The following is a 23,280-nucleotide window of genomic DNA, read 5'->3' on the forward strand; positions in this document are numbered from 1 at the left end:
ACAGCTTAATCAAAACGTACACCTTAAACCCTATATTAAAAAAAACTCAAAATTATATTGAACGATCAAAATGAATATAGATTATTCTAATTTCCAGTCCTTGTAATTGAGGCATAATTAGTTTAAGTGGACTTGATTGTTGTTTGCCCCAATTACACATTACTACGTTGGATTCACGACACAATGAAAAAAAAAAAAATCAATTTGACCAGAAAAAAAACTGAAGCTTGCGAGCTTTCTCCGAGATTAAAATGGTCATAAATCAGAAAATACTGCAAATACATTTGGAATGATTCACAAGGCAAATTTATTAACACATTGCACAATTACAAGTTCAATAATTCAAAGGGATGAAAAAAGCATCACTTAAAAAACACATACTAAAAATTTTAAACCGTTTAATTGAAAAAACAATGACTGAACAAATAACAGCTGTTGTATTTTTTTCCCCAGTGTAGTCGAACACTTCAGGGTGTGAATAAACATGGAAAAAAGGCCATTTCTTTTCTTAAAAGTAAATACTTGCCCATACCTAGTCATAATCATAATTTAATATCAAAAGGAAAAAAAAATGTACACGTTGCATCATATCAGCTTCACTGATCACTGCTTTTCTCAACAGCACACTTGTGCATCTTTGCTTGATTCTTACTTGGGAATCTTTGACCGCAAAAGGAACAAGCAAAAGGTTTCTCACGAGTGTGGTTTTGCGTGTGAATTCTCAGGCTTTCCTGTCTAGAAAACCTTTGACCACAAACCAAACATTCAAAAGGCTTCTCACCAGTGTGGATCCTTGTGTGTCGCCTCAAAGTTGTGGATTCTGAAAATTTCTTACCACACATCAAACAGGCAAAAGGTTTCTGACCAGTGTGGATTCTTGTATGTCGTCTCAAGTTGCCATTATCGGTAAATCTTTTACCACAAACCAGACAGGCAAACGGTTTCTCACCAGTGTGTGTTCTTGTGTGTGCTTGTAAGTCGTATTTACGAAAAAACGTTTGAGCACAAACCGAACAGGAAAAAGGTTTCTCACCAGTGTGGGTTTGTGCATGACGTCTCAGGCTGCCCTGTCTGGAAAATCTTTGACTACAAACTGAACAGGCAAAAGGTTTCTCACCAGTGGGGCGCACCGTATGTCTTTTGGACTCGTAGCCAAACGTTTTCCCGAGCTGAGACGTTTTCCTATGTTTGGTGCCAGTGTGACGTGGCATCTCACCTTCCCACGTTTCATCGTGGTCATCCTCAGTGTGAGAAGAGTGGGACGTTGTGTCGTCACCATCTGACATTGGCGCTAACCAGCCATCAATCTCATGCTCGCCATTAATCTCTGTTGTCCCCTGTTGACTGGAGTCGCTGGTTGGAGGCTCCACCCATTTTTCCTCCTCATCTTCAGTCTTCACATGGACACCACTCACTGGCAAATCTGTGAAATCTTCCTCCTCTTTTATGCATGGTGGCACCTGCTCCTCTTTATTGACGTTGGGGTTCTCGTCTTTGCCACTAGGGGGCTCCAACTCCTCCTCTTTAACACCTGGCATCTTTGGCTCCTGCATCTCAGGACCTAGACATTCTTCTGTCATGTCTGCAGGACACAAATTCACAATTCACAAATAGGATTTTATATTCGGGAAGACATTCAATTGCATTATTCTCTAAATAAACACAGAAATGTTGTTGACAAGTAATGGCTGTAAAGAGTGACAAACCTGGCGAGTTGAACTCAACTGGGGGCTGCTTGCAAAGCTTGTCCAGCAGTCGACCTTCTTGTCGCTCCTTCTCCTCTTGGGCTCCGCAAAGCTCCTCTTCGATCTTCACTTTCATTCTTCCGCACGTTATTCTATCGGCGTTCACTCGTCTTTACGCTCAGCACTTGATGTCTGCTGGGCCATCAAACGCGTCTGCTTTGTGAGCGGCTAGCAAGCTAAGCTAGGCTAAGCTAAGCGAGTTTCAACATGCCCGAGGTGGCTTTAAACGCACACGAATATGTCGAATTTCAATGTGATTGCAATAAAGAAGCGACGGACAATCCGTTTCGTTTGGAACTTTCAGTTCGAAATCACGACAATATCGGGTTGTGGGAAAGGAAAAAAAACATTGAGGACACGTTTTGCAACGCGAAGTCTATGGCTAGCGCACTTGGACAAAATTCATGTGATGAAGACGTCACGAATGCCAACGAGTCCCTTTACTATTTTGCTTATTCAACATATACATACTTACTAAAATCATACTCTTAAATGTTTGATATTAGTGTCTGTTGGGGTAGTAATCGTACGTGTGTTGCTTAAATAAAATAAAAACAAACAGCTTCATCTATACATTTGGAGCAAAGTATTTATTTTGTTATCTTCTCAAAGATTTCAAAATGCGAAAATACTGAAACAATATTTTAAATACATTTGGATGACAAGAAAGGCAACATTATTTTCACATTGCACAATTAAATGTAACATTCATGTAAACATTCAAAAGCATTACAAAAAACAAAGAATCATTTGAACGAAATAATAATTTTAAACTATTTGAATTAAAATCAAAGACTTGAAAAAATAACAGCTACTGTATCACAAGATGTGCTCTCCTTTACCATATAATAAATATTAAAGTTGTATCTTCACTGATCGCTGCTTTTCTCAACAGTACACTTGTGCCTCTTTGCTAGATATATACTAGGGAATCTTTTACCGCAAACTGAACAGGAAAAAGGTTTCTCATCAGTGTGGGTCCTTGTATGTTTTTTTAAATACTTCTCAAGAGAAAATCTTCGCTCACAAACCGAACAGGCGAAAGGTTTCTCACCAGTGTGTGTTTCTGTATGACAGTTCAAGTTTCCCTGCGATGAAAACCTTTGACCACAAACTGAACAGGCAAAAGGTTTCTCACCAGTGTGGACTCTTGTGTGTTCTTTCAATGCACTACTTTGATAAAATCTTTTCCCACAAACCGGACAGACAAAAGGTTTCTCACCAGTGTGAGTTCTTGTGTGTCTTTTTAAGTAGCACTTAAGTGAAAATCTTTTATCACAAACTGAACAGGCAAAAGGTTTCTCATTAGTGTGGGTCTTTGTATGTTTTGTTAAGTACTTCTCAAGAGAAAATCTTTGTTCACAAACCGAACAGGCGAAAGGTTTCTGACCAGTGTGTGTTTCTGTATGACATTTCAAATTTCCCTGCGATGAAAACCTTTGACCACAAACCGAACAGGCAAAAGGTTTCTCACCAGTGTGGACTCTTGTGTGTTCTTTCAATGCACTACTTTGATAAAATCTTTTCCCACAAGCCAGACAGACAAAAGGTTTCTCACCAGTGTGAGTTCTTGTGTGTCTTTTTAAGTAGCACTCAAGTGAAAATCTTTTATCACAAAAAAAACAGGCAAAAGGTTTCTCGCTAGTATGGATTCTATTGTGTTGAACCAAGTTTGCCTTTCGAGAAAACCTTTTACTACAAACTAAACAGGCAAAAGTTTTCTGACAAGTGTGGATTATTGTATGTCGTCTCAAGTTGCCATTATCGGTAAATCTTTTACCACAAACCAGACAGGCAAACGGTTTCTCACCAGTGTGTGTTTTTGTGTGTGCTTGAAATTCGTATTTACCAAAAAACGTTTGAGCACAAGCCAAACAGGAAAAAGTTTTCTCACCAGTGTGGGTTTGTGCGTGACGTCTCAGGTTGCCCTGTCTAGAAAATCTTAGACTACAAACTGAACAGGCAAAAGGTTTCTCACCAGTGGGGCGCGCCGTATGTCTTTTGGACTCGTAGCCAAACGTTTTCCCGAGCTGAGACGTTTTCCCATGTTTGGTGCCAGTGTGACGTGGCATCGCACCTTCCCACGTTTCATCGTGGTCATCCTCAGTGTGAGAAGAGTGGGACGTTGTGTCGTCACCATCTGACATTGGCGCTAACCAGCCATCAATCTCATGCTCGCCATTAATCTCTGTTGTCACCTGTTGACTGGAGTTGCTGGTTGGAGGCTCCACCCATTTTTCCTCCTCATCTTCAGTCTTCACATGGACACCACTCACTGGCAAATCTGTGAAATCTTCCTCCGCTTTTATGCATGGTGGCACCTGCTCCTCTTTATTGACGTTGGGGTTCTGCAGGTGATCCTCGTCTTTGCCACTAGGGGGCTTCAACTCCTCCTCTTTAACAACTGGCTCCTGCCACTCAGGACCTAGACATTCTTCTGTCATGTCTGCAGGACACAAATTCACAATTCACAAATAGGATTTTCTATTCGGGATGACATTCTATTGCATTATTCTCTAAATAAACACAAAAATGTTGTTGACAAGTAATGGCTGTAAAGAGTGACAAACCTCGCGAGTTGAATTCAACTGGGGGCTGCTTGCAAAGCTTGTCCAGCAGTCGACCTTCTTGTCGCTCCTTCTCCTCTTGGGCTCCGCAAAGCTCCTCTTCGATCTTCACTTTCATTCTTGCGCACGTTATTCAATCGGCGTTCACTCGTCTTTACGCTCAGCAATTGATGTCTGCTGGGCCATCAAACGCGTCTGCTTTGTAAACGGCTAGCAAGCTAAGCTAGGCTAAGCTAAGCGAGTTTCAACAAGCCCGAGGTGGCTTGAACCGCACACGAATATGTCGAATTTCGATGTGATTGCAATAAAGAAGCGACGGACAAACCGTTTCGTTTGGAACTTTCAGTTCAAAAACACGACAAAATCGGGTTGTGGGAAAGGAAAAAAAGCATTGAGGACACGTTTTGCAACGCGAAGTCTATGGCTAGCGCACTTGGACAAAATTCATGTGACGAAGACGTCACGAATGCCAACGAGTCCCTTTACTATTTAGCTTATTCAACAAATACATACTTACTAAAATCATACTCTTAAATGTTTGATATTAGTGTCTGTTGGGGTAATACTCGTCCGCGTGTTGGTTAAATAAAATAAAAACAAACAGCTTCATCTATACATTTGGAGCAAAGTATTTATTTTCATATCTTCTCAAAGATTTTAAATTGCTAACATACTCAAACAATATTTTAAATACATTTGGATGACAGGAAAGGCAACATTATTTTCACATTGCACAATTAAATGTAACATTCATGTAAACATTCAAAAGCATTACAAAAAACAAAGAATCATTTGAACGAAATAATTTTAAACTATTTGAATTAAAATCAAAGACTTGAAAAAATAACAGCTACTGTATCACAAGATGTGCTCTCCTTTACCATATTATAAATATTAAAGTTGTATCTTCACTGATCGCTGCTCTTCTCAACAGTACACTTGTGCCTCTTTGCTAGATAACTACTAGGGAATCTTTTATCGCAAACTGAACAGGCAAAAGGTTTCTCACCTGAGTGGGTTCTGCTGTGTTTAGCCATGTTTCCTTTTTGGGAAAACCTTTGACCACAAACCAAACAGGGAAAAGGTTTCTTGCCACTGTGGGTTGGGTAGTGTTTTTTTAAGTACTCCTCAAGAGAAAATCTTTTACCGCAAACTGAACAGGCAAAAGGTTTCTCATTAGTATGGGTCTTTGTATGTTTTGTTAAGTACCTCTCAAGAGAAAATCTTCGCTCACAAACCGAACAGGCGAAAGGTTTCTGAGCAGTGTGTGTTTCTGTATGACATTTCAAGTTTCCCCGCGATGAAAACCTTTGACCACAAACTGAACAGGCAAAAGATTTCTGACCAGTGTGTATTTCTGTATGACATTTCATATTTATCTGCGATGAAAACCTTTGACCACAAACTGAACAGGCAAAAGGTTTCTCACCAGTGTGAGTTCTTGTGTGACTTTTTAAGTAGCGCTTAAGTGAAAATCTTTTATCACAAACTGAACAGGCAAAAGGTTTCTCATTAGTATGGGTCTTTGTATGTTTTGTTAAGTACCTCTCAAGAGAAAATCTTCGCTCACAAACCGAACAGGCGAAAGGTTTCTGACCAGTGTGTGTTTCTGTATGACATTTCAAGTTTCCCTGCGATGAAAACCTTTGACCACAAACTGAACAGGCAAAAGGTTTCTGACCAGTGTGTGTTTCTGTATGACATTTCATATTTCTCTGCGATGAAAATCTTTTCCCACAAACCGAACAGACAAAAGGTTTCTCATCAGTGTGAGTTCTTGTGTGTTTTTTTAAGTAGCACTTAAGTGAAAATCTTTTATCACAAAAAAAACAGGCAAAAGGTTTCTCGCTAGTATGGATTCTATTGTGTTGAACCAAGTTTGCCTTTCGAGAAAACCTTTTACTACAAACTAAACAGGCAAAAGGTTTCTGACCAGTGTGGATTCTTGTATGTCGTCTCAAGTTGCCATTATCGGTAAATCTTTTACCACAAACCAGACAGGCAAACGGTTTCTCACCAGTGTGTGTTCTTATGTGTGCTTGAAATTCGGATTTACCAAAAAACGTTTGAGCACAAGCCAAACAGGAAAAAGGTTTCTCACCAGTGTGGGTTTGTGCGTGACGTCTCAGGCTGCCCTGTCTAGAAAATCTTTGACTACAAACTGAACAGGCAAAAGGTTTCTCACCAGTGGGGCGCGCCGTATGTCTTTTGGACTCGTAGCCAAACGTTTTCCCGAGCTGAGACGTTTTCCTATGTTTGGTGCCAGTGTGACGTGGCATCTCACCTTCCCACGTTTCATCGTGGTCATCCTCAGTGTGAGAAGAGTGGGACGTTGTGTCGTCACCATCTGACATTGGCGCTAACCAGCCATCAATCTCATGCTCGCCATTAATCTCTGTTGTCCCCTGTTGACTGGAGTTGCTGGTTGGAGGCTCCATCCATTTTTTCTCCTCATCTCCAGTCTTCACATGGACACCACTCACTGGCAAATCTGTGAAATCTTCCTCCTCTTTTATGCATGGTGGCACCTGCTCCTCTTTATTGACGCTGGGGTTCTCGTCTTTGCCACTAGGGGGCTTCAACTCCTCCTCTTTAACACCTGGCATCTTTGGCTCCTGCATCTCAGGACCTAGACATTCTTCTGTCATGTCTGCAGGACACAAATTCACAATTCACAAATAGGATTTTCTATTCGGGATGACATTCAATTGCATTATTCTCTAAATAAACACAGAAATGTTGTTGACAAGTAATGGCTGTTAAAGGAACATAAGAGTTTGAGTTTAAAGTAGTTCATTAGACATTGCTACATCCTGTGTATGTGTAGGGTGAAACTGTAAATTGCTGGGCGTGTGACTGGTGGGGCAGGACAGGGCAGGATGTGTGATGCAAGGGGGGCAAGAATGGAATGTTACAGAACAAAAGGTGCTGGTCGCAAGGAAGATGCAGATGCAGATAACACCGAGGCAGCTGGCGGAAAACTACAACCAGGAGGGGCAAGCGAGCGACTCGGCAGGGGAAGAAAGACCAATGAGAGCAAGCTAAAGTTAACCGCATTATACACAATAGAAGAATGCCAGGATACCTTTATTGCCGTACCATTTGCATTTTGTGTAATGTAAGTCATGGCTGGGCAACTCGGATGTAGAGTGCGTCTGCTGGTGGCAACAGAGGCGTACAGGGCTGTATCGAGAGGGACCCGAGACCCAGGTGCTTGTATTAGATCTGTGTGTTAGGAATAAATCCACTCGTGTGTGAAAAAGCCGGCTTCCTGATACCTTTCGATTGCAGAACGAGCGCGCAAATTGCTGGATGAGTGGCAGTTGTGTAAACTCGCAAATTGGAGTCGGATTACTAATTTGAGTTGACGTTGATTTAGAAATAAAATTCCAACAATTTATGGTGACCCCGACGTGATGCAAGAGAGGTAAAAGAAGTCTGGGACTTCAAGAAGTCTGGGACTTCAAGAAAAACCACAAGAGTCTGGGACTCGGGTCTGGGACCCACGTCCACACCAGGTGACGACCTGATAAAGAAGCCACACGTCCGACCGTCTTTCCTCTTGGGCCCACAGTGAAACGAGGTAGGCAGATTCCTTTTCAAACTCTGCACATTGGCAACGCTAAATTATAAGAGGAAGGAGGAGCGGAACGGCGTAAAACTGTAATAGTGTGGACGTTAGTAGGGTATAAAATCTGGGATTTACCTACTAGAATAGTTTGGAACTATTCGTGGTTACGGTACGGTTTAACATCTGGGATCAAAAAAAAGTAAAACAAGCAAAGTGGAAAAAGTGTGGGTGAAATGGAAGGAGGATAAAAAGGTTAATAGAGATAAATGTACTGTACATTTGCACATTTGGCTAAGGATTTTCAAATGGCAGAAAGGGAAGTCATTGCAGTGGAAAAAAGTTGAGGGAGAAGAAAGAGGAAAGTGGATGGATAAAGAGGAGAAATTTAACCAGAGAAAAATAAAGGAGTATGAAAAGTTGCAGCGCAATTTGCATGAAATGTGTTTGATTTCACACTCCCCCCTCCAACTGACTCCTCACCTCTTGCCACATACATGCGACGCGCGCACTCAACAGAGGATGACTGGAGAAGACAAGCAAGAAATGACAACAACTGTTTGACCCCTAATTATGAAAAGAGTCAGATCAGACCACAATCTGGATTTCAAACTAGACCATATGACAGATATACCCGACCAATGAGAAATTACCCCATGATACCAGCCCCTCATGGGTTAGTTTATCAAGAAATGACGTTGAAAAAATTGAGATTTTTTACAGAAAATGCTCCCCGCATTAATGGGCGGCGCCAAGCCCTGGATCCAAGCTTTCAGGAGACACACTGACGGTATGAGTTTGGCTTGCGGCGACATGGTAAGATTGATCCAGGCATGTTGTTCCTCAATTCACCAATTTGACCAAGTCCTGAGGCGCTCCGGCCTTAATATGGTTGAACCCGATTGGTTGTTTGCTCATTTCACCATGTGACTGTTTGCTGCGCTCCAGGATCTCTTTCCTTCTTCCGCGTCAGCCGTAGCAAAACTTCCAGACTTGAAACCCACCACGGATCCCGCTGCACACCTCAACGCCCGCCAGACCGCGTTGACAGATAAGACCGGCTCGCATCCATCTTGCGACAAGCCGCTTTGCGTGATTTGTAGACATGTGCATCTAGACACACTTTCCATGGAGGTCAGGGAGAAGCTTTCTGAAGACCTTGATCTGCTGGAAGGTAATGAGGGTTATTTTAATCAACGTGTGACTCACCACGTAAAATTATACGTTCACAGGCAAAACAAATCAGATGAGGGAGTGAAAGGAATGCAGGAGACTTCAACTAGCACAAGCGCGAAAAAAAAAGAGCAAAGGACACAAAGTCCAAAAAGGGGGTGGCAGATCAACGGATGTGGATGGTTGAGGGACGGCCGGCGAGAGGCGGAGGGGCATGTCGTGGAAAGGGGGAACACCAATGGAGGTCAAGGCGGCTCTCGCCAAGCTCCAAATCAAGGCTGCTTCAGGTGTGACGGTATGGACCGTTGGTGGAGACAGTGCACGTTTCCTTGGCCAGAACAAAGCCAGCACCAGGGCCCTCCTCCCCCGGGGGGAGGCAGAGGAAGACAACCTCCACGAGGCAAGGACTTGGGCAGCGTGGCCCTGCTCCCTGGCGACGACGACAACAACTGAGCAAGCCACACTAGCAGGCGGTCATCAGCCACCTCTATGCAGATGACGATGACTAGGCCAAAGATGGGTTTTGTTGGTCTTCCCACGACTCTACCTGTCTCCACACCACAAAATGACTTCTTTTGCTGGACAAACTCTCACCCACCGCTTGGTGTTGACTGAAAATCAAACACCTATTCATCGCATGCGGCAAGACCTATGAACAAAGACACGAGTAGCCATCTACATGAACTAAAGGGAGGAAGTGTCTACTTGACGTTCCTGCGGTGAAAACCCCGAATCGACTTGTTCTCCTCCTGCCTCGGCCGACTCTCTCCATCTCACGCTGTTGTATGCCTGCAACAATGATTGAATTATTAGAAAGCATTTCAAACAATCAAAGGCGATGAGTGGAAATTGACTAGTCACCAAATTTTTGTGGAGACACGAGGCATTGCGACGTACACATCGCTGACAGATAAGCGATCTCAATTGTTCATGATAGGTGAGTCGTTCACACCACACATAACTGGCTGTAGGAGCGGGCTGGGAGGCACGTGAACTGGGACCCATGGTGTGGTAATGCCAATTGGCCGGTGATTGAACACAAAGTGAAATTTTCTTGGTAATGTATTCCCAGAGCGCTGAATGTTTTTGTATTCAGGTCGGCGCTGTGGATCCCGGGTTGCTGGAGCATGTCACGCGGTCTCGATTTCACGGCAGGGAGCTCGCGGACCACGAGGACGCCGCTCGGCTTTTGGACAAGTTGCCGGACTCGTTGTGGTCCGGGGGCCCCGCTGACATAAGTTTTTGAGTTTATGTTGATTTAGAAATAAAATTCCAACACTGTAAAGAGTGACAAACCTCGCGAGTTGAATTCAACTGGGGGCTGCTTGCAAAGCTTGTCCAGCAGTCGACCTTCTTGTCGCTCCTTCTCCTCTTGGGCTCCGCAAAGCTCCTCTTCGATCTTCACTTTCATTCTTGCGCACGTTATTCTATCGGCGTTCACTCGTCTTTACGCTCAGCACTTGATGTCTGCTGGGGCATCAAACGCGTCTGCTTTGTGAGCGGCTAGCAAGCTAAGCTAGGCTAAGCTAAGCGAGTTTCAACAAGCCCGAGGTGGCTTGAACCGCACACGAATATGTCGAATTTCGATGTGATTGCAATAAAGAAGCGACGGACGATCCGTTTCGTTTGGAACTTTCAGTTCAAAATCACGACAAAATCGGGTTGTGGGAAAGGAAAAACAAGCCTTGAGGACACGTTTTGCAACGCGAAGTCTATGGCTAGCGCACTTGGACAAAATTCATGTGACGAAGACGTCACGAATGCCAACGAGTCCCTCTACTATTTTGCTCTTAAATGTTTGATATTAGTGTCTGTTGGGGTAATAGTCGTCCGCGTATTGGTTAAATAAAGTAAAAACAAACAGCTTCATCTATACATTTGGAGCAAAGTATTTATTTTCATATCTTCTCAAAAGATTTAAAATTGCTAAAATACTGAAACAATATTTTAAAAACATTTGGAATGACGGGAAAGGCAACATTATTTACACATTGCACAATTAAATGTACAGCATTTAAAAGCATTACAAAAAACAAAGAATCATTTGAACGAAATAATTTTAAACTACAGTGGTCCCCCGGGTTACTAACTTAATCCGTTCAGCGGCTACGCTCGTAACTCGAACTGCTCGTAGTAATAACATCACGACTTTAAACACATATTAAAATTGAGTAACCTAATCTACTGCACAGTTAAATTCAATAACGTATATAAAGGAACAATGACATTTACCTTTGGAACGATGTGACTTGAGCTGGGTTGAGGCGGAGGGGAGCAGAGACCAACGCGCGATGACGACACGGCGACGTAGATATGCTATTGTTCTTGCAATGTCACAGTCACTCTTTCAGTTGCGGTGTCAATCACGGAGATGCTAAAACATCATCCTCTTACTTCTTCCTTTATTGCTACTAGTAATTTTAGAAGCTATGTCTAACAGATAAAGTTTGCAAAGTCTTCAAAACATTCCGTTTTTCACTCATTTTGTCTACTTCCTTCCATCCTGTCCCATCAAGCTAGATAAAGGCGTTCGGCCAATAGCATATCGGCATTTCTGTGATTGACGTGTGACGCCGTTCAATAGCATCTCCGTGAGTGAGACCGGGTGACCTTAATCGACCAATAGCATATTGGCATCTCCGTGACTGACTGATACTTATTGGCACTTTTTTAAAACGGTTGGAATGTATTGACAATTTATTTATAAAAAAAACAAACAAACATTTAAACCAATGACAATTCTTTGCCCTGCAATCGGCACATTTAATTTCATGTCAGCTGTTTTTCCCTTGTACAAACACTACACTTAAATGGTAATATATGTTGCGTTTTTATCTATCAAGCAGCACGTTGTATTCGGGAGGAAAAGATGACGATTGAGAGAGATATATAATCTTTAGCCTTCAGGGCATAGTTTATTAAATACAGCTGCTGGCCACACGTCAGGCTCCATACAACTGCAGCTCAATACTAAAAAAAAAACACACTACGAGCGCACAGGAAGGAAGTTCCAGATATGGAAGCCCAGAAGTAACCCAAATAAATACAGCGCCCTCCTATGGCACAACTCTTAGTCAGTAATACAAACATAAATAAAACTGTGGACACATCTGTCATTCACATTCAACAATATATATTTAGACACCGTGACTGAGACAGTGACTGTGACGTTGTAAGAGCAATAGCGTTCACGTTACTGCCACAAGAGTCCGCTGCTGATTTAGTTGACGCAACTGCTGATTTTGTTGACGCAGTTTAGCGAAAATGTACTTGCATACACAATGGCCGGCATATCGGATTGTTCGTAAGTGGGGGACAAAAATCTCCGTGATCCACGCTCGTTAGTCGAATTGTTCGTAAAACAGGGTGTTCGTAAACCGGGGGCCGACTGTATTTGAAGTAAAATAAAAGACTTGAAAAAATAACAGCTGCAGTATCACGAGATGTGCTCTCCTTTACCATATAATTAATATTAAAGTTATATCTTCACTGATTGCTGCTTTTCTCAACAGTACACTTGTGCCTCTTTGCTAGATTATTACTCGGGAATCTTTGACCGCAAACTGAACAGGCAAAAGGTTTCTCACCTGAGTGGGTTCTGCTGTGTTTAGCCATGTTTCCTTTTTGGGAAAACCTTTGACCACAAACCAAACACGGAAAAGGTTTCTCGCCACTGTGGGTTGGGTAGTGTTTTTTTAAGTACTTCTCAAGAGAAAATCTTTTACCGCAAACTGAACAGGAAAAAGGTTTCTCATCAGTGTGGGTCCTTGTGTGTTTTTTTAAGTACTTCTCAAGAGAAAATCTTTGCTCACAAACCGAACAGGCGAAAGGTTTCTGACCAGTGTGGGTTTCTGTATGACATTTCAAGTTTCCCTGCGATGAAAACCTTTGACCACAAACCGAACAGGCAAAAGGTTTCTCACCAGTGTGGACTCTTGTGTGTTCTTTCAATGCACTACTTTGATAAAATCTTTTCCCACAAACCGAACAGACAAAAGGTTTCTCATCAGTGTGAGTTCTTGTGTGTTTTTTTAAGTAGCACTTAAGTGAAAATCTTTTATCACAAAACAAACAGGAAAAAGGTTTCTCGCTAGTATGGATTCTATTGTGTTGAGCCAAGTTTGCCTTTTGAGAAAACCTTTTACTACAAACTAAACAGGCAAAAGGTTTCTCACCCGTGTGGCTACTTGTGTGTTTGGTTAAGATTGTCTCAGAAATAAATTTTTTATCACAAACCGAACAAGCAAAAGGTTTCTCACTGTGAGTTTGAGAGTGTTTTCTCAGGTTTCCATTTTCAGAAAATCTTTTACCACAAACCAAACAGGCAAAAGGTTTCTCGCCAGTGTGGTTTCTTGAGTGTACTTTTAGGTGTCCCTTTTTAGTAAACCTTTGACCACAAATCAAACAGGAAAAAGGTTTCTCACCCGTGTGGGTTTTTGCGTGTTGGGCTAAGCCTGCCTTAAGAGAGAATTTTTTACCACAATCCAAACATGCAAAAGGTTTCTCACCAGTGTGGGTTTTTGCATGTTGTCTCAAGTGACTACTTTGATAAAATCTTTTACCGCACACCAAACATGCAAAAGGTCTCTCGCCAGTGTGGGATTGCGTGTGCTGTTTCAAGTGTCTATTTCTCGAAAATCTTTGGCCACAAATCGAACAGCAAAAGGGTTTCTCACCAGTATGGACTAGCACATGTCTTTTTAATTTGTCTTCGTATTCAAAGCTTTTCCCACACTGTGAACATTTCCAAGGTTTGCTTTCAGTGTGATGTGGCATTGCTCCTTTCCACTCTTCATCATTGTCATCAGCGTGAGGGGAATGTGACGATGTGTCTTCACCATCCGACATTGGAGCTAACCAGCCATCTGCTTGTGAATCTCCACCGTGCTCACCATCAATTTCTCTTGTCGCTTGTTGACTGGCGATGCTGCTTGGAGGCTCTGCATCAATATTCTCCTCATCCTCTCTTTCATCTTCATTCTTCACATAGACAATAGTAACAGGAAACTCTGTGAAATCTTCTTCTTCTTTCGTGCAGGGTGGCAGCTGCTCCTCCTCTTTGTCACCAGGGGGCTCTAACTCCTCCCCTTTAAAACCAGGCAAGTCTGGCTGCTGCCATTCAGGAGGACCAAGATATTCTTCACCCATGTCTGCAGGACACAAGGCACATCTTGTTTAGTAAAGTCAGTTTGGTACTTTGCTGTTTGTAGTTAAATATTTAGAGTTTTGAAATAGGCCACATTTGCAAAAACAACAAAAAACAGGAAAACAGGAAGAAAACAAAAATATGACACACTCTTCCAATTACTAAGATGACTGAAAAGACGGTTGACATTTTTACAAAAGATGTTGCGAATTAACCCATGGGTATTTGAAACTCATACAAGCGCTTAAAAATGGATGCATGATTACCGTTGGAGCATAAAAACGTTTGGCAACTCGCTCTTAATGAAAGTAAAATGTAATAAAGATCAATAAAACTTTTCTTTGAACATGAAAAAAATATCTCGTGATAGATACCAGGGGGGCATCATCAGATCCACACAGTAATAATAATAATAACTTTACAGAAAACGTGCATTTATAAGCTACTGTAAAAAAAATAAACACACACACACACACACACGGGAATAATGTTGAAAAGTAGTGACCGAATAAAGCGACAAACCTAATCGGCGTAAAACAACTCGAGGCTGCATGTAAAGCTTATCCAAAAGTGGAATTTTTTGTTGTTCACTCTCCTCTTGGTCCCAACAAACCTCCTCCTCCAACTTGAATTTACTTCTTCTCATTTTCACAGGATGTTTACTACCCTTTTGCGCAGTCACCTGATGTCTGCAGAACAAACAAACACGTCTGCTTTGTTAGCGGCTAGCAAGCTAAGCTAAACTAAGCTAAGCAAGGCCGAGATGTTTCAACAAGCCTGAGTTGACTTGAACCACATACAAACATGCACAATTTGTATTCGATTGCAATAAAGTAGCGATGGATACTCAGTCGATTCGAAACTTTCAATTCGACCGTGTGCGTTTAACCAGAATAGATTAAGGAATGCGCTACAACGCGTGGACTACGGCAAGGCCAGTTGGACAAAACTAACGTGACTAGAACCCGAGCGATAATGGACAATGTTTTTTTTTTTAATTTTAAATACACTTTTTTTGTTTTCACTGTTTATTCAAAATATAAAAATGAAACCCTTTTGAGGTGGAGAGGTTGAGCAGCTTTAAATACTGTAACTTGGCGTCCACATCAGAAAGGACCTCGTCTGGACACAACACCATACAGCTGTTAAAAGTGCGCACAAGCAATCTAACCGCCTTAATAGACAATCTGAAGCCACATAAGGTTTTTATGTTATGTAGGCAAAGCGGATATGTTTTGTTTTGAAGGCGACGGTCGCCTCTCGTCTTCCGCCCTTTGCCGTAAAGGCCTGTACGAAAACTAGTAAGTGACGCTTGGTTTGATTTCGTTCTTTAGTTTCGAGTGGAGGAAGGCTTGACCGCAATGCGTTGTAGAGGTTCACCTTCGCCCTGAATGTGAAATGAAAGTTACGAAGCAACCGATTGTCCACCGCTACTTTGCGTCTTCGTTGAAACGTTTTGGCCTAGCTTAGCTTAGCTTGCTAGCCACTCACAAAACAGACGCGTTTGTTGCCCTAGCAGGCATCAAGTACGATCGTAAAGTGTCGTAAACGTCGAGCGAAAAACGTGCGCAAGTATGAAAGTCAAGATCGAGGAGGAACTTTGTAAAGCCCAAGAGGAGAATGAGCGTCAAGAAGGTCGACTGCTGGACAAGCTTTGCATGCAGCCTCGAGTTATGTTACACCGGTTAGGTTTGTCACTTTCTTATTCACTACTTGTCAACGTTTCTGTTATTGTTTTGAATAGAGGTTAAGCTTGTCTTGTGTCCCACAGACGTGAGTGGAAAATATCTTGGTCCCGATTGTCAGGAGCCTAAATTGCATGGCATTAAAGAGGAGGTATTAGAGCCTCCTAGTGGCAAAGAGGTAAAGCTGCTGCAGCACCCCAACGTCAATAAAGAGGAGCAGTTGCCACCAAGCATAAAAGAGGAGGAAGATTTCACAGACTTGCCAGTGACTGTTGTCATTTTGAAGGCTGAAGGAAGTCTAGATGAAGAGAAGAAAGAGGTGGAGCCTCCTAGCTCCAGTCAACACGTGACAACAGAAATTGAAGGTAAGCACGGAGGAGGATCGCAAGCAGACGGCTGGTTAGCTCCAATGGATGGTGAAGATACAACGTCACACTCTTCTCATACTGATGTCGATGATGAAGAGTGGGAGGGTGAGATGACACTTCACAGTGTTAGCAGGCGTTGGAAATGTTCTCATTGTGGGAGAAGCTTTGACTCCAAATGCAGCTTGAAAAGACATATGATGTGCCACACTGGTGAGAAACCTTTTCCCTGTTCGGTTTGTGGTAAAAGATTTTCTCTCAATTCCCACTTAAAAGCACACATAGTGAACCACAATTGTGAGAAACCTTTTGCCTGTTCAGTTTGTGGTTTAACATTTTCTAGAAAGGTTTGCATGAAAGAACACACAAAAACCCACAGTGGTGAGAAACCTTTTGCGTGTTCGGTTTGTGGTCAAAGGTTTTCCAGAAAGGGTTACATGATAATGCACGCAAGATCCCACACTGATGAGAAACCGTATACCTGTGTAGTTTGTGGTCACAGATTTTCTCGTCGTTCTAACTTAAAAGCACACGAAATGACCCACACTGGTGAGAAACCTTTTGCCTGTTTGCTTTGTGGTCAAAGGTTTACTCAGCTGGGAAACATGAGACGTCACACACAAACCCACACTAGTGAGAAACCTTTCACCTGTTCAGCTTGTGGGCTAAGATTTAAACAAAATAGTAACTTGAGAATACACATGAATCTCCACTTTGGCGAGAAACCTTTTGCCTGTTCAATTTGTGGTAAAGGGTTTATTAGAAAACATCACCTAAAAGTACACAGAAGAAGACACGCTGGTAAGAATGTGTTTTCCTGTTAGGTTTGTGGGTAAAAATTTAATCAAATTAACTCCTTGACACAACCTACAAGAACCCACACTGGTTAGAAACCTTTTGCCTGTTCACTTTGTTATTGTGTCTGATGTCGTTTTTGCATTTATGTGAAAAAAACCCGGGCTGCACAATTAATCAAACTTTAATCACAATCATGATATTGGCTGCTACAATTAATTAAGCTAATCCTATGCGATAGCACTTTCAAACTACCACTAGGGGGCAATGTTTCCCACATGTTTGCATGTGTCTACATAGGCTTCATTTTTTCCATTAGTTTGCACTTAGCAAATAAGTTAGTTGTGTTGCCCTGTGTGTTTTTGCCATAATTATTATTTACTTTGGTTTAGTTTATTATTTATTTTGTAAGTATCGAGCCTTGAAGCCTTGTGTATATACTGCTTGTTAAAAAAAGACAATAAATAGACATGTTTGACCAAACATGATGAATAATTGTGACTTTTAATAACCATGCGTGGTATGATAGAGCCCCCTGGTGGCAAAGAGGAGGAAAAGCTGCAGCAATACTTAAAAGAGAATGGAGATTTCACAGAGTTGCCATTAACTGGTGCCACGTGAAGGATGATGGAGGAAAGTATGAGGAGAAGAAGGTGGGGCCGGGCCTTCAAGCAATAACTCCAGTCATCACGTGCCATCAGAAATTGAGGGTGAGCATGGCGGAGGATGACAAGCAGACGGACGGTCAGCTCCGATGTCAGATGGTGACGACACAACGTCACACTCTAATCACGTTGAAGATGACGTGATAATGACATATTACACTGACAGCGAAGGTCGGAAATGTTACGTGTGGGAATATTTTGGGCTACAGGAGCAATTTGAAAAAACATGATGGAGCTTTTGTTTGTTTGGTTTGTGGTCAAAGGTTTTCTACAAGAGAAAACACTGGAACCAACGATGAAATTTGTCTAAGTGCACTCTCCGCACACTACGCTTGGCAGAGCTTAACTGCTTTTTTCTTTACTGTTTAAATTCCGAACTTAAGTTCCGAAGCAAGTGATTGTCCGTCGCTACAACTACAACACAGTTAAATTCATTTCCAACCCGACGTTTTCATGTCCATGTAGGTAAAGCGGAAGTATTTTATTTTGAAGGAGCACCTCTCGTCGACTTCCCTTTACCGTAAAGACGAGAATGAAAGAAGTGAGTAACGGCTGGCTTTACTTCGCCTGGCCACGTGGAAGACTGCTTGACCGTAGTCTCCTAAACTCTTTTTTTTTTTTTTTTTTAATCTGAACTAAATTTGTTCTGAAAGTTCCGAAGCGTCGTTACGTTGTTGCAGTCAAATGAAAACTTTGCACCTTCGTGTGTTATTGAAGTCAGTTCAGGCTCGTTGAAATGTTTTGGCCTTGCTTATCTTAGCTTAGCTTCATACCCGCTAACAAAGCGGACTCGTTTGTAAACACGGCAGGCACCAAGTGCAAACGCCAAGTATCGTAAATTTCGAGCGAAAAAAAGCCCGCAAGAATGAAAGTGAAGATCGAAGAGGAACATTGTGAAACCCAAGAGGAGAAGGAGCGACAAAAAGTTCGACTGCTGGACAAGCTTTGCATGCAGCCTCGAGTTGTGTTGCGGCGTCTTGGTTCGTCACTTTGCACAATCGCAAATTTTCAACAATACTTCTATGTGTATTTCAAACAGAAGGTGAACATGATTAGTTTCACATTGTTGACATGCCAAAATGTGGAATGTGTGCGTCAACTGAAGTTGACTTTCCATTCCACTTTAAAAGCCTTTAAAAGACTTAATGGGGGGGGGGGGGGGGTGCTGCTAATATGACCAACACTAGTGTGTTTTTGGAGCAGCAAGAGAACGTTTAAATCTACTATAAAAAATTACAATTCAAACAGCAAAGCACAACGAACTGCCTTAACTAAATTAAACCACGTCTTGTGTTTCACAGACGAGAATGAAAAAGAGCTTGGTCTCAAGTCGGAGGAGCCAAAGTTTCCTGGCGTTAAAGAGGAGGAGCTGCTGCAGCACCCCAACATTAATAAAGAGGAGCAGCTGCCACCATGCATAAAAGAGGAAGGAGATGCCTCAGAGTTGCCAGTGACCGGTGTCATTTTGAAGACTGAAGGTGAAGGAGGTCGAGATGGAAAGAAGGAAGAGGCGGAGCCTCCTAGCTCCAGTCAACACGTGGCAACGGAAATAAATGGCAAGCACGGTGGAGGATCACAAGCAAACAGCTGGCAAACATCAATGTCAGATGGTGAAGACACAGTATCACACTCTGCTCATACTGATGTCGAAGATGAAGAATGGGGAGGTGAGATGATGCGTGACACAAATGACAAACGTTGGACATGTTCTCAATGTGGGAAAACGTTTGGCTACAAGTGTCTTTTGAAACAACATATGAAATACCACACTGGTGAGAAACCTTTTGCCTGTTCGGTTTGCAGTAGAAGGTTTTCTAGAAGGGGAAACCTACAAGTACACACCATGAGCCATACTGGTGAGAAACCTTTTGCCTGTTCGGTTTGTGGTAAAAGATTTTCGAGAAAAATTGACATGAGAGAACACACAAGAACCCACACTGGTGAGAAACCTTTTGTCTGTTCTGTTTGCGGGCAAAGGTTTTCTACAAAGGGAAACCTTAGACGACACGCAAGATCCCACACTGCTGAGAAACCTTTCGCCTGTTCCATTTGTGGACAGAGGGGTTCTACACAGGAAAACATGAGAAAACACACAAGAACCCACACTGGTGAGAAACCTTTTGCCTGTTCCGTTTGTGGACGAAGGTTTTCTCGACAGGGAAGCATGACACGACACACAAGAACCCACAGTTGTAAGAAACTTTGTTTGTTCACTTTGTGGTCAAAGTTTCCAAACTAAAAAACAAGCAAAGAGGCATAAGTGTGCTGTTGAGAATAGCTGTGACCAGTGAAGTCATTTTTTGAAGTCATCTTTCTTGTAACAGAACATATGTTTTTTGGTCATCAGCCATGAATGATAGAAGTATTTGTCGTTTGTTTTGTAGCCCATGTCTTAACTTTTCTTACCGTAGTTTTGATTGTGTTTGTATTTTAAATGTGGGATCAAACTATCAAACATCTACTGATGAATTTAGGTAATAATAAAAATATTTTTTAAACACTAGTACGCTTCATTTATGCATTTTTAAATGGTCTTAAATGTTGTGTTTGTAGTTTTGCACTAGGTAAATAAATGTTCCTCGCGTGTCATTCCAAATGCATCTATACCTATAAACACTTTTTCACTAGCGGGCGAAATTTGACCCTTTTTTTTCCCGATCCGTCATTGTGTTTTTCTTAGCCTTCCGCCACCACTAGAGGACGAAATTTAACAACTTTTTTTCTAGTCCGTTCTTGGTTAGACGCTTGTGGCTGCAGTCATACTCATTCTTTTTTGTTGTTGTTTGTTTGGTTTTTTAACTACACTTAAAATCAACACCAAGTATGTGGTTCTAACTCTAACCCTCGAACTGAAAGTTCCGAAGAAAGTGATTGTCCGTCGTCACAACTACAATTCAGTTAACGGCATTTTCAACCCGACGTTGTCACGCCCATGTAGGCAAAGTGGAAGTATTTTATTTTGAAGGAACCGAGCACATATCGCCGACTGACCTTTACCGTAATGCCTTGGATGACAAAAGTGGGTGGCGGCTGGCTTTACTTCTGCCCGCGTGAAGGAAGGATTGGTCGCAGTGTCCCAAAGTTTATTTTTTCTTTACTTTTAAAATTCGGAACTGAATTCGATCTGAATTTAACGAAGCAACTGATTGTCCGTTGCTACTTTATTGCAATCAAATACAAATTTTGCACCTTCATGTGCGATTCAAGTCATTTCAGGCTGATCGAAACGTTTTGGCCTTGCTCAGCATAGCATAGTTTAGCTTATCTTAGCTTGCTAGCCGCTAACAAAGCAGACGCGTTTAAAAACACAGCAGGCATCAAGTGCTAGCGTAAAGTGACGTAAACGTCGAGCGAAATACGTGCGCAAGAATGAAAGTGAAGATCGAAGAGGAACTTTGTGGAGCCCAAGAGGAGGAGGAGCGACAAAAAGGTCGACTGGGTTTGTCACTTTGCTCAGTCACTACTTTTCAACAATAATCCTGTGCTTATTAATAAAGGAGGTTCCAACATTTTCAATGCAACAAAGGCATACAATATAGAAGCGTCTTTTTTTCTAAGACGCTTGTATGGTATATGAATACAATCCTGGAAAATGCTGCAACATGGTTCAAATACTGCACTGTTTATAAAATAAAGTCAATGCAATATTGTGCTGTACTGTATTTAAGTTCAGTCTTGTATAGTGTACTGTATTTTTTAGCCCCTGTTGAACGCAAAGCATTTTTGTTGTTTGGGGACTCTTGAAACAGTGCTTTGCGTATATCGTTTGATTTAAAAATAAGAACTTGTGCACAAACTTACAATCAACATTAAGTATCCTTCTACGGCATCCTAGTCCAAACGTGTTCTCAAAAAGCAATCATTAACGTGGGATAGAGTTAATGCTCCATAATACTGTTTTTTCTTTTTTCCGCTCTTATGGACCATCTAAATATGATATACAAAGAGCAAAGTCACAACAAACTGACTTAACTATGCTGTCTTGTGTCCCACAGACATGAGGGAAAAAGAGCTTGGTCCCAAGTGGGAGGTGCCACAGTTGCCCGGCATTAAAGAGGAGGAGTTAGAGCTCCCTCGTGGCAAAGAGGAGGAGGAGCTGCAGCACCCCAACATCAAGAAAGAGGAGCAGCCTCCACCACGCATAAAAGAAGAAGGAGATGTCTCAGACATGCCAGTGACTGGTGTCCTTTTGAAGTCCGAAGGTGATGGAGGTCGACAAGAAGAGAAGAAAGAGATGGAGTCTCCTTGCTCCAGTCAACACGTGACAACAGACATAAATGACAAGCGCGGTGAAGGCTCACAAGCAGATGGCTGGTTGGCTCCGATCTCAGATGGAGAAGGCACAACGTCACACTCTTCTCATACTGATGTTGACGATGAAGAGTGGGAGGCTGAGATGACGCGTAACGCTGACAGCAAGCTTTGGAAATGTTCTGTGTGTGCGAAAACGTTTGGCTACAAGTGCCGTTTGAAAAAACACATGATGTGCCACACTGGTGAGAAACCTTTTGCCTGTTCGTTTTGCGGTAAGAGATTTTCTAGAAAGGATCGCATGAAAGAACACACAAGAGACCACACTGAGAAGAAGCCTTTTGAGTGTTCAGTTTGTGGTCAAAGTTTTTCTAGAAAGGCTTTCATGATAGAACACACTAGAACCCACACTGGTGAGAAACCTTTTGTCTGTTCTGTTTGCGGGCAAAAGTTTTCTACAAAGGGAAACATTAGACGACACTCAAGATCCCACACTGCTGAGAAACGTTTTGCCTGTTCTGTTTGTGGACAGAGGTTTTCTACACAGGAAAACATGAGACAACACACAAGAACCCACACTGGTGAGAAACCTTTTGCCTGTTCTGTATGTAGACAAAGGTTTTCCAGGAAGAGTGACATGAGAGAACACATAAGAACACACACTGATAAACCTTTTTGCTGTACCTTCTGTGGCAAAGGATTCTCTAAAAAGGCTTACATGATTGAACATACAAGAACCCACACTGGTGAGAAACCTTTTGCTTGTTCCATTTGTGAACAAAGGTTTTCTACAAAGGGAAACATGAGAGAACACACAAGAACACACACCGGTGAGAAACCTTTTGCTTGTTCCATTTGTGGGAAAAGGTTTTCTACAATGGGAAACATGAGACGACACACAAGAAACCACACTAGTAAAAACCTTTTGCTTGTTCCGTTTGTGAATAAGGTTTTCTACACAAGGAAACTTGAGACGACACACCAGAACTCGCAGTGGTGAGAAACCCTCTGTTTGTTCACTTGGTGGTTAAAGACTCCAAACTGAGGATCGAGCAAAAAGACACAAATTTGCTGTTGAGAATAGCATTAATCAGTGAAACTGTATATGATGTCATTTTTGCATTTATGTTTGAAGAAAATATATCTTTCTTGTGTAGACATCTTATTTTGGTTGTCAACCAATGAAATCATGAATGATAAAGGACTATTTGTCATTTCTTTTGTGTATGTCTTAATGTTTCTTACCTTATTTTTGATTGTGTTTGTATTAAAGATGGGATAAGTTTATTCAAATCAATTTATTCCATGTGCAAAATCACC

At 42.0% G+C, this 23,280-nt stretch overlaps 6 protein-coding genes and 1 pseudogene across 12 annotated transcripts; 4 read left to right on the forward strand and 3 right to left on the reverse strand.

Annotated features, from left to right (window-relative positions):
• Window positions 1–364: 364 nt before the first annotated feature.
• On the reverse strand, window positions 365–4,720 carry LOC148412027 (uncharacterized). Its single transcript, XM_088435491.1, has 4 exons — window positions 4,316–4,720; window positions 2,619–4,191; window positions 1,707–1,855; window positions 365–1,582 (listed from the first exon to the last, which is right to left on the reverse strand). The coding sequence occupies exons 1-4, from the start codon at window positions 4,428–4,430 to the stop codon at window positions 597–599; spliced, it is 2,823 nt and encodes a 940-aa protein (XP_088291617.1). The 5' UTR covers window positions 4,431–4,720; the 3' UTR covers window positions 365–596.
• Window positions 4,721–4,925: 205 nt separating this feature from the next.
• LOC148412028 (uncharacterized) lies at window positions 4,926–10,795 on the reverse strand. Of its 4 annotated transcripts, none has more exons than XM_088434521.1 (3): window positions 10,350–10,794; window positions 8,364–9,842; window positions 4,926–6,962 (listed from the first exon to the last, which is right to left on the reverse strand). In XM_088434521.1, the coding sequence occupies exons 2-3, from the start codon at window positions 8,377–8,379 to the stop codon at window positions 5,221–5,223; spliced, it is 1,758 nt and encodes a 585-aa protein (XP_088290647.1). In that variant the 5' UTR covers window positions 8,380–9,842; window positions 10,350–10,794; the 3' UTR covers window positions 4,926–5,220. The 4 variants fall into 4 exon arrangements, with proteins under 4 accessions (XP_088290647.1, XP_088290648.1, XP_088290649.1 ...); XM_088434522.1 differs by having other exon boundaries at window positions 8,364–10,282; window positions 10,350–10,365; XM_088434523.1 differs by lacking the exon at window positions 10,350–10,794 and adding an exon at window positions 9,915–10,301.
• LOC148412029 (uncharacterized) lies at window positions 7,320–10,348 on the forward strand (annotated as a pseudogene).
• A 1,151-nt stretch (window positions 10,796–11,946) lies between the features above and the next one.
• Window positions 11,947–15,321, reverse strand: LOC148412030 (uncharacterized). Its single transcript, XM_088434528.1, has 3 exons — window positions 15,252–15,321; window positions 14,722–14,888; window positions 11,947–14,203 (listed from the first exon to the last, which is right to left on the reverse strand). The coding sequence occupies exons 2-3, from the start codon at window positions 14,843–14,845 to the stop codon at window positions 12,540–12,542; spliced, it is 1,788 nt and encodes a 595-aa protein (XP_088290654.1). The 5' UTR covers window positions 14,846–14,888; window positions 15,252–15,321; the 3' UTR covers window positions 11,947–12,539.
• A 120-nt stretch (window positions 15,322–15,441) lies between these two features.
• LOC148412031 (uncharacterized) lies at window positions 15,442–17,527 on the forward strand. 2 transcript variants are annotated; one of them, XM_088434586.1, is made up of 2 exons: window positions 15,442–15,888; window positions 15,971–17,527. In XM_088434586.1, the coding sequence occupies exons 1-2, from the start codon at window positions 15,774–15,776 to the stop codon at window positions 17,071–17,073; spliced, it is 1,218 nt and encodes a 405-aa protein (XP_088290712.1). In that variant the 5' UTR covers window positions 15,442–15,773; the 3' UTR covers window positions 17,074–17,527. The 2 variants fall into 2 exon arrangements, with proteins under 2 accessions (XP_088290712.1, XP_088290713.1); XM_088434587.1 differs by having other exon boundaries at window positions 15,442–15,883.
• A 407-nt stretch (window positions 17,528–17,934) lies between these two features.
• On the forward strand, window positions 17,935–20,336 carry LOC148412032 (uncharacterized). Of its 3 annotated transcripts, XM_088434611.1 has the most exons (4): window positions 17,935–18,689; window positions 19,011–19,376; window positions 19,513–19,565; window positions 19,687–19,803. In XM_088434611.1, exons 1-3 carry the CDS (start codon window positions 18,575–18,577, stop codon window positions 19,554–19,556), a joined length of 525 nt encoding a protein of 174 aa, XP_088290737.1. In that variant the 5' UTR covers window positions 17,935–18,574; the 3' UTR covers window positions 19,557–19,565; window positions 19,687–19,803. The 3 variants fall into 3 exon arrangements, with proteins under 3 accessions (XP_088290737.1, XP_088290736.1, XP_088290735.1); XM_088434610.1 differs by having other exon boundaries at window positions 19,011–19,565; XM_088434609.1 differs by having other exon boundaries at window positions 19,011–20,336.
• Window positions 20,337–20,740: 404 nt separating this feature from the next.
• LOC148412033 (uncharacterized) lies at window positions 20,741–23,089 on the forward strand. The gene is made up of 2 exons (XM_088434578.1): window positions 20,741–21,148; window positions 21,705–23,089. Exons 1-2 carry the CDS (start codon window positions 21,079–21,081, stop codon window positions 22,958–22,960), a joined length of 1,326 nt encoding a protein of 441 aa, XP_088290704.1. The 5' UTR covers window positions 20,741–21,078; the 3' UTR covers window positions 22,961–23,089.
• Window positions 23,090–23,280: the final 191 nt, after the last annotated feature.

Source organism: Hippichthys cyanospilos, chromosome 15 (genome assembly GCF_059441005.1).
Source record: "Hippichthys cyanospilos isolate Australia breed blue-spotted pipefish chromosome 15, RoL_Hcya_1.0, whole genome shotgun sequence".
Taxonomy (NCBI): Eukaryota; Metazoa; Chordata; class Actinopteri; order Syngnathiformes; family Syngnathidae; genus Hippichthys; species Hippichthys cyanospilos.

Bases quoted from the DNA above. Each gene is read 5' to 3' on its own strand.
- LOC148412027 (XM_088435491.1), bottom strand. From the start codon at position 4,430: ATGAAAGTGAAGATCGAAGAGGAGCTTTGCGGAGCCCAAGAGGAGAAG. The intron at 1,856-2,618 runs GTGAAGATACAA...CTGAGCGTAAAG, and splicing joins GTTGAGAAAAGCAGCGATCA to ACGAGTGAACGCCGATAGAA. The intron at 1,583-1,706 runs GTTTGTCACTCT...TGTGTCCTGCAG, and splicing joins AGTTGAGTTCAACTCGCCAG to ACATGACAGAAGAATGTCTA.
- LOC148412028 (XM_088434520.1), bottom strand. From the start codon at position 10,464: ATGAAAGTGAAGATCGAAGAGGAGCTTTGCGGAGCCCAAGAGGAGAAG. The intron at 6,963-10,349 runs GTTTGTCACTCT...TGTGTCCTGCAG, and splicing joins AGTTGAATTCAACTCGCGAG to ACATGACAGAAGAATGTCTA.
- LOC148412030 (XM_088434528.1), bottom strand. From the start codon at position 14,845: ATGAGAAGAAGTAAATTCAAGTTGGAGGAGGAGGTTTGTTGGGACCAA. The intron at 14,204-14,721 runs GTTTGTCGCTTT...TGTGTCCTGCAG, and splicing joins AGTTGTTTTACGCCGATTAG to ACATGGGTGAAGAATATCTT.
- LOC148412031 (XM_088434586.1), top strand. From the start codon at position 15,774: ATGAAAGTCAAGATCGAGGAGGAACTTTGTAAAGCCCAAGAGGAGAAT. The intron at 15,889-15,970 runs GTTTGTCACTTT...TGTGTCCCACAG, and splicing joins AGTTATGTTACACCGGTTAG to ACGTGAGTGGAAAATATCTT.
- LOC148412032 (XM_088434609.1), top strand. From the start codon at position 18,575: ATGAAAGTGAAGATCGAAGAGGAACATTGTGAAACCCAAGAGGAGAAG. The intron at 18,690-19,010 runs GTTCGTCACTTT...TGTGTTTCACAG, and splicing joins AGTTGTGTTGCGGCGTCTTG to ACGAGAATGAAAAAGAGCTT.
- LOC148412033 (XM_088434578.1), top strand. From the start codon at position 21,079: ATGAAAGTGAAGATCGAAGAGGAACTTTGTGGAGCCCAAGAGGAGGAG. The intron at 21,149-21,704 runs GTTTGTCACTTT...TGTGTCCCACAG, and splicing joins GCGACAAAAAGGTCGACTGG to ACATGAGGGAAAAAGAGCTT.